At 39.9% G+C, this 9,466-nt stretch overlaps 1 protein-coding gene across 1 annotated transcript; it reads right to left on the minus strand.

Moving 5' to 3' along the window:
• Positions 1–447: 447 nt before the first annotated feature.
• On the minus strand, positions 448–6,760 carry gpnmb (glycoprotein (transmembrane) nmb; the record flags this gene model as incomplete). The annotated part of the gene is given in 13 exon segments (XM_079231789.1): positions 448–892; positions 1,009–1,099; positions 1,199–1,419; positions 1,886–1,991; positions 2,940–3,135; positions 3,139–3,167; positions 3,373–3,432; positions 3,771–4,094; positions 4,227–4,388; positions 4,492–4,665; positions 5,002–5,163; positions 5,246–5,401; positions 6,691–6,760. Coding segments are annotated over 13 exon segments (1,905 nt in total). The 3' UTR covers positions 448–738.
• Positions 6,761–9,466: the final 2,706 nt, after the last annotated feature.

A 9,466-nucleotide genomic window follows, 5' to 3' on the forward strand; every position in this document is an offset into this window, starting at 1 on the left:
TACCTGGATTCACATTGTGGATGGGTGCTATGCTGTACAATAAATGATTACTTATGAAAAGCCATACCACATAATCGCTTGTATCATACTATTTGAGATACTTAAAAAACATATGTATTAAATGATTTATTAGTATGCAAAACAAGCAACATATTTGCACTTTAAAGGAATAATATACCAAGTATGTGCCATGCAAAGGATCAATCTGACCCTAAAATGACACCTGCATTTTAAATGTGAGACTAAGAAAATGTCCATATAAAAGGGGGGAAAAAAAGCCGTTTGACCACCATCCATAATGTTTTGCAGCTTTAACCTCAACTTCAAATCATTGAAGTGACTGGTAAACCAAACATTAAATCTGTGGGTCATTTGTGGTTTTACTAAAGCAAGGTTGGTAATTCATGAGAAATGTCTCAAAGATGAGTAGGTGGTTCAAAACCTTTATTAGTCCTCTAGTCAAGTTTTCAGGGAATTTCTTTTGTATAAACATTTTTTTGTGTTCAAATATCAATTAATTCAACTGAGGAAAAGCATGCAATGTCACGAGTATATATTGGAGAACCACCTCACGGACTTCATCCAAAACTGTTGATTAATATCACACACTTTGCAATAAAGCAGTTCTTTAGATAACAAATCAGCCATGACTTGAGCCTAATTCATCTCCTAGCAACTACCTCATCCAATGACCAGGCAGAACAAAGAGATCAGTAAACTTTGGTTCAGCTTTATAGCCTACACAGGGCGTCTCTCTGTCAGCAGGTGATGGCTCTCCTCGCTGGAGGGGAAGAGTGCCTCCCTCAAACGGACCACACGCCCTCTGACCCCAGCATGGCCGCTGGTGTCCTCCAATAGGGACCTACGAATGGGACGGTACACCTTGTAACGCCTTGGAAAGGGGGAGGAGTGAAATAAGGGATGGGAGAGGGCACGGAAAGAAATGGTGCTTAGACATGTTGTGTAAGGACACACTTTAAGATTCGTCAGTTGTACAGGAAGACCTACTTGCAGACCAGATAGGCAACAAATGCAAAGACAGCCACCAGCACAGCGGTCGAAGACAGCACCACCTCTGCAGTGTGTGAATTCACGGACACTACAGGGACAGAACAGCAGTGAGACGGATAACATCAGTCTGTCCACCTTCTACAAAGCTGCTATAGGATATCAAAATAAATGTATTTGTGTAACCGACCAGGTGTATCCTGGGACTTGTTGATGGTGACAGTGGTGCTGGTCAGGGTCAGGCTCTGGGAGTTTTCCAGGGTGATGTTGATGCAGTAGGTGCCAGGCTCCAGAAAAGTTCGCCTGAGATACACTACACACTCTGACGAAGGTGGCACGTCATCGCACACAATGCTGCTCACCTGAGTACAGGTGAGGTCTGACACAATGGTACAGGCTGACGTGGGGATGCTGAGGATGAGGGGATGGAAAGATGAAGGTTGGAACAAAACCCCTAATCCATTTGTTTTTTAAAACCTTTTTCATTTACGAATAATTTCACCATAGCGCCAAATGACTAACATCTGTTATATAGAATATGTAACATCTTGAAGTGATATATTGTGATATATTGTGATATAAGTGATGTATTGTAGTGATAGAAAATCCAAGTAGGGATTTTCTATCACTACAATATAATTTGAATCTGGACATCACTTAAGTCCAATGTAACTGCAAGTCATTTAATTCTGTTTAATTTATTTTCATGAGCTAAATACATGTTTAAAACACATTTTATTTGCAACAACTGAAAGAAAAGGCTCACTTCATGACACTGTTTTGGATTTCACCTACGAGCAGTCAAGAGAAACATTAATATAAACTTGGACTGTCAAACATGAATTTAAATTCAATAATGCAATAAATATATACTTACTCGCCCAGACATTTCACCAGGAAGCTGATGTCAGTGTTGGTCACTCTGGCAGCCGACACATCCACAATGCGACTGTTTGACTGGCCGGTCAGTTCGTGCTTGGGCTCTGCGGAAGATATTCGGACATATTCACGCAGTTGGTTTTTGATCATCTTCTCGTAACATCAAAATGTCGAAGCTCAATGTCTTTTAGTGGAGTGTGTGTGTGTGTGTGTGTGCGTGTGTGTGTGTGTTTGACTCCATGAATCGATACATATCAAAATGAGTAACACTTTTGATATAAAACTACAATCCTTCCAATAGATAAACATGTGAATATGAAATAGTCTTTTTTAATGATTACATTTGTGCATAAATCACGACAGAATTAAACTTAGGACACAAACGGCCAGTTTCACATGACTACCAGTGACTGGCCATTTGCTGACTGGGAGACTGGAGCTCTGTTCTGTTCAGTGGAGCTGGACAACACAGTCACGTGTTTACTCTCTATGTCTACTTGTTTAAAATGTCAATGAAAAGAAGGAATGAGAGTTACATTTCACTTTCGTCATGGTCCTTTGAACCATGTTCATAATCTTAGTTGAGCATTTTAGCACACTAATATTTGATAATAGCAATGAATGCAGAGCACAACTGATGATGATCTCATTTGTTTTGCAGCTATTAGGTCATAAACCAATCAGACAATGGACAAATATACATTTTGACCAAAGGGTGGCGCTAGAGGAGTCACTAGAGGATCATCTGGGTCTAAATCGCTGTTTAAGATTTCATGGAAATCCATACAGTAGTTGAGATATTTCAATGTCAATGGCATTGCCATTGGAATGGAAGGTTACATTGTGAACTGGTCTACAATTTCCTTGGAAAAGGATCCTATTATTATAATAATCCAATATAACCTTTTCCAATTATATTTTAAAGCCACTACATGTTTAATTCAAAATTGTCTGTCTTTGGCATTATCTGGTGTTATTATCATAAAATACGCTGTGATACACAACAACTTAAAAGACACACTCACACTTTAAAGATGCAGTCTAACCCCTACCAATAATGGTGATGTTTCCCATGAAGGTCCCGTAGGCGTAGCGGTAGCACTCGTTGCCGTTGAGGTTCCTGCTACGGAGCGAGGCCAGGGTTGTGGGGTTCGACTCTGGGGTCGCATTGGCAACAGTAGGGGAGAGGGGCTCCGTGGTGGGCGGGCCTGTTGTCACTGAGGTAGGAGAGGATGAGGAGGAGGAGGATTAGGGAAGGGGCTGGCGGGTGCTGGGTGGCACTGAAACAGGAAACAAGGGACAAGATATATATATAGAGAGAGAAACTCACTGGACAAGAATGTGAATGTATGTTATGCAAGTATTTTATATTCAAGTTATTGGGTCTTTATTTAATGAGCTCCTGCTCAGACACACACTTCCTCAGTCACTCTCTTTCTCTCTTATACACACATAAATAAATACACTTTTAGCTCTGGAGCTCACCCTGGGTTGTCTCCATCTTGACAGTCCCAGCATGAGTAGGAGGTGGGGGGGTATGAGCCTCTGGAGTAAGAAAGGAAAACATTTATGACACATCTAGTTTTGTGAGGTAACACCTCAGTGGACTCTACAGGGAAAGTTGCTTCTGGATTAGTCTTGTCCATTTATTTTACTGTCCATTATTATGTATATTACAGTATTATTACTGGTGTACATGTCAGCTGTGCACAGTGTCGGGTTGCATGCTATGTTTATTTCCTGTGTGACCACATGAATAGGTGAATGAATGAAGAGCCTACAGACTAACTTGCTTTAAATAATTTTTGGCCTGATTCAATTTGACTAGGAGTAGCATTGCAATGTTTCACCTTGGGTCACATCTAAGTGTCTATGCCCAGTACCTGTGGGGGGTGATGACGTGGAGCTCCGCTGAGTCGGGGTGGCAGAGGTGGGCGGACACGGTACAGGGAACGCTGCCTCTACCACCAGCTTCACGCTCATGATCCCCAGCGCGCTGTAGGTGTGTGTGGTCACGTCGCGGTGTGTCACCAGCTGGTTGCCATCTCTGAAGTCCCAGATGTAGTCGATGGCGGTTGCGGTTTTGAGGTAGCCGCTGGGGTCATGGAGCTGGACTTGGAAAACCACGTCCTCACCACGAAAGAAAACATTCTCAGACTGGTTGACCGCAGCCTTCTGGGAGATGTTAACTGCAAGTGGGATCTTATCTAATAGAGAGAGTGTGTAAGGGGAGTGACAAACAAATCATTCTCAATGTTTCTCCTTGTGTTTGTATGTCTGTCTGTTTGCCTGAAATATGTTGAAAGTTGTATGAGCTGCATGTTTGAGTTTGTCTCCACCTGTGACGTAGAAGATGGTGTTGTCAGTGGCGAGGGGGCTGTACTTCCTGCGCTCACGTTTCCTGTAGACCATGACCTCTATGACCTCTGCACCCAGAGGGATGCTGGTGGTGTTGATGGTCAAACTGGAGGAGGAACCGTCACATGTCTCAAAGTACTGGCCTGGGCCGAACAGAGAAGACGGATTGAGAGTTAAACAGTTACTCTTTTTTTGTTTTGTTGCACGGGCAAGTGTGTGCAAATCTGAAAAACCTGCGTGTCTCACCCATTGCGTGCCACACGTAAACGTAGCTCTTGCGGCTCCAGTCGTTGCTCTGAGGGAATGGCTTCCCATCGGGGAACACGTTGCATTTTTTCTTGTCTGTACACTTTCCAAAGCCATAGTCGTCCAACCAGGAAGTCCAGTTGTACACGTAGCCAGAACGCAGTTGTCCATTGGCTGCTCAGGAGAGAAGAGAGTAAGGTTGTGTTATTTAAAAACAAAAACATTTAATTTATATTTTTATTTCAACAATAGTTCTCTCACTTTGCAGCTCCTCTCTATGGATCTTTTAGGCTCTTTCAGCTCATTGTTTGGGTTTTAAATCCTGCAACTTAATTGTTTTTGTTCAGTCTCACCATCCTTGTTTCTAGCAGTAGCAGGCAGTTTAAAAAATATCTGTTTGTTGAGTTTTAAATGAAATGAATGCTGTCTCATGTGATGCAGTGGTGTTTTGGATTGGACAATGATGTAATGTGTTGGGTGGCGTGGCCTGGCCTTGCTTTTTGGCAGCACCTGAGGCCTCGAGCTCCGTACCGTCCTCGCAGTGCTCATCCCAAACAATGTCCCCGTTGGCATCTTCCTTCTGGCATGGAGGGTACTCCAGCTTCGCGGTGAAGGAGATGCAAGAGCCATTGAGAGCCGGACTGTCGCTGGTCAGATGAACCTTGGGTTTACCTGCAGAAAAAAAAAGTACTTTCATGTGAAAAATTCAAAACATGACAGAAAGAATCCAGAAGACAAAGATGACTTTACTCACCTTTGTGGTGCGTGAGCTCTTTTGGCTTTGGGTTTAGTGGAGGGTAGAGGTAGTCATCCCATGGGTTGGTGTCTGGATCCCAGCCAGGAATTGGTGGAATCGGAAACGGTGACTTCCCTGGCATTACATGCTTGTGGGAGAACATGTCACCATATGCTAGAGAGAGAGAGAGAGAGAAAGAGAGAGAGAGAGGGAGAGAGAGAGAGAGAGAGAGAGAGAGAGAGAGAGAGAGAGCAAATCACATAGAATTCCAGGTCCCTTCAAAAATGCTGTGAGGATCACTCGGGGAAAACTTTGGATTGTCTATAGTGAAAAGTTTTCCTCAATCAGAGTTTTTCTTTATATTTCTTTGAATTTTTTTCTCCACAAAATGTTGCAAACTTGAAGAGCAGCTCCAAAACGTTTTTTATTCCATGTCGGCAGGTATAAGTTTTGGCTTTGATTGATAGACTTCTCTTCCTTTTAATTTCAGCTGTGTCACCTGACTTAAAATAATGAAAACCTATGAATATATTAAAACCCCTTTGAGGCTACCAAATAATTATCATGAGATTAGGTTTTCTCTAGATGGTAATTTAAAATGAAATAGTTTAGTTAAAAATTCAACACTGGAGATGCCATTGTTCTGTGAGGGAGGGAGATGATCATGATGTCTGGTCTTGTCTTTAAGGAATATCACTGATTTTACCAAATGCATTGTATTTGTCAATTTTATTGTTCTTTAAATCCATTTTTTTTCACGTCTCCTGTCTTAATTTAGATTTGAGAGTGGATGACAGTTTTAATGGATGGCATGATGGAAACAACACATTCCATCTATGTGATTTAATTAAAGGAAAACAATCCAAATACTTGTGGGAACATCTGACATCTATGCAAAACATCGACATTTTAAACTACACATTTGGTGGTAATAATAAAACAGCTTTACTTTTGCTATTTTCACATTGATAATGTGTAATATAAATGTCTTTTCGAATTGATTGATTCTTCGGTTTTCCCATTGGAATCATAGGTGACACCAGATGGACATTATTGTGAATTATAGGCCTTTATAAATTAAAATAAGCATGATTTGTATCGAGATATTGTAGAGTCTCCTGACCGGAGACCGTCTGCTCGTGTTCACGTCTTAATTAAGCTCATGGGACTCACGACCGAACAGGTACACAAACAGAAACGTTCTCTAAGACGATTATTATTATTATAATTTCCAACGCCTATTTTACACCTAATAACTACTAAAACATGATACTTTTACGAAAAGGCCCAAATAATTAAATCATATCTGTTATTTCAGTGGAATATTTGAATGCAAATAGGACATGCAGTAACTGTACCATGATGGGTCTGTAGTGAATATGCCTAACAGATCTCGGTCCGACTTATTGTTCAAAATACTATCATAACTTCAGTTCGGCTAACTTTAAAGCAACAACACTTACTTTTGCGTCCATCAGCTTGACAAATGAAGCAGGCACAAACCAGGAGGAAAAGGTATCGCAGGGCTCCCATTCCCACTGTTCAGCAGGCAAAATATGTTGTCAAAAAATAGCCACTTCACCTAAAACATGTATCTAATAGTAATAATGTGTTCTCCGCCAGATATAGCTAGTCCCTCTCTCTGCTCGTCCAGCTCTCTCAATACTTCCAGCCTGCTTGTCCTGATGTTTAATCATTTAATTTGGGGGCCGCTGTTCGTAAAAGCATGTGATGTTTCTTAACAGGACGCATCTCATCCCTTATTATAGTCTGGTGGACTCAGGAAACTCATGAGAGACGAGATGCGCGAGGACACAATATTTGCACACGCCCCTTCTCCCTTTGCCCTGATAAAAAAATATATGAATGCTTTTAATTCGAAGGAAAGCCATTTATTCAGTAATAAACACTTGTTTTTATCAATGTCAATGCTTTGCTTATTTTGACACAATGTGATAATCATGTTTGTATAATGTCTCTTATAACTTGGTGTCGACAACATTTGTTTTTGATAACTTATTTTTGTCTTCATCTTACAGGATTTGATTACTAAACTTGCTGAACTAACGATAATTATTGTTTCTTTTCATATACGAATACAAATATTTCATACCAAATACATTTTGTCAACATTTCAAGAACATGTATATTTCGACCCTTATCTGAATGGAGACATATGACAAATAAAAGGGACAAACACAAATGGGATGCAACGTCGGTCTCATCGTTACCTTTTAAATGCTGATATAATTAGATAATTACATTACATGATTAATTTTTCTGAACGCCCGATAAACTTGAAAGTCCGCGTGTGACAGCTGAGCACATGACTGCAACATTTCATTATAGTTTCATTGCGCTGAGTCACAATGAAACGCAGCGCACATGGATGCGTGAGATGAGGGGTCAGAGCGGGTTATTGCGCCACAGCTGCGTCCCAAAAAGCAGAAGAAAAGCGTATGATGCTGCCTTAAGTTTTTCAACACTGTCCAACATGTGACTATAACGTCGTTACTCTAGCGGGTCTGTCACAAGGAGAGTTTGGAAACTGCAAAAAAAAAGGGCTCCCAAACAGTAAACTGACATTTTACTCACATTTAAATTCAAACGTTACGGAAAAGGTATGTGCATCAATCTTACAACACACATACACATTGCATTGTAAATGCCCAAAATGTTGGGTGAAATCAATGATTTGTTACTGATTTACAATAGGCTATTAATTCTAATGAGAAACAAAAGATGAGCAAAAAAGGAATTTTCCGACTTTGAAACAGGAAGCAACTAAATAGACAGAGTATAACACTTTGTAATGTCCTGAATGAGAATAACAAATAATAATTCTGAAAGTCATCCGAGACTTTCATATTCATTAAGAAAAAGCTACACTGTTTATCAAAAATAATAATATAAGGTCTCTCGTGCTCCATGATTACTGATACATAACTCGTTTAAATAATTCCTAAAAGTCCAGCGGCTTAAAATCTAGCTGGAAAATCCCTTTGCGATCTTAAGGTCTGATAGACTTTGTTGGTATGTCAGTAGCATTATAGTTTTAAATGAATGACTGATAAAGTCAGATAACAATACACACAACTTACAAATAGTTTTCGTGATTGATCACGTGTTTTCATCCGCTATGTTGGGAAACATGAAAGAATGTCAGAAACAAAACATCAAATGTTGAACTGTATTCGTTCAATCCAACTTTATGACAACTGAGCAAATCCACCGATGAAGGCCACGAGGTGTGACTGGAGAAATCTAGTAAATTGACTGAATTAAGACACATTTATTTTGTCAAATGAAGATGAAATGTAGAAACACTGTTGACATCAGTACTGTTTATACCCCACTAGAGGGCAGCACCTCTCCGCAGCTTCTACATGTTGGAAAGCTGGAGGTTGGTGGGACGATCTTTCACTCGCTCAAATCATACAGTATGTCATTCATTGCCAAAACTAATTTATGTATTATTGGATATATAATACAATTAAATTGGCAAATCCCTATAAGACACATCATTTACACCTTTGCAATCCTTTAGATTGGAAGCCATATCTAACTGCAACTAAGCATACTTTTAAGTGTTGATTCCTTTTATGATACTTTTTTTCTGGATTAAGTGATCCATACTATTATATGTCAGAAGTTTCAAAACTGACAGAACACTACAATAAAGCTAATTTGGGGATAAAGAGGGAAACAAATAAAACCGGTCTCCCATTTATTGTTTATGGAGCAGATCCAGACTGTCGAGGCTATGACGACATCAAACGTTTAAGACTTAGTTCTGAGAGAGAGCAGAACTCAGTATAATATACTTTGTGCCCTTTGTTATTAATGTGACTGAAAATGAGTCAAATGTTTCACATTTTGTTTATCATTTTGGAAATTCTATTTGAATAAATGATATTTTTAAAAGCTAACCACGCCTTTTAATTGCCAAATAATAACATACACTCTTACCAGCAGTCAAAACAATGCCATTTACTGCTTTTTATATAGAAATAAAACGTATACTACGCATAATTGAGTTCGGCATTTTGGCCCGGCCCTCCAAAATATTTTCAGTTGCTCATTTGGCCCTCTGGGAAAAATAATTTCCCACCCCTGCAGTATATGGTCTATAAAGCTGAAACATGAACTTTCTTAGGCCATAGAAATAAGGTATGGAGTTCCCCTTTGAATGATTAGTCGATAATCAAAAGTGTTGCATGCTAATTTTCTGTGTAGGGA

Source organism: Taurulus bubalis (assembly GCF_910589615.1).
Source record: "Taurulus bubalis genome assembly, chromosome: 16".
In the NCBI taxonomy this organism is placed as follows: domain Eukaryota; kingdom Metazoa; phylum Chordata; class Actinopteri; order Perciformes; family Cottidae; genus Taurulus; species Taurulus bubalis.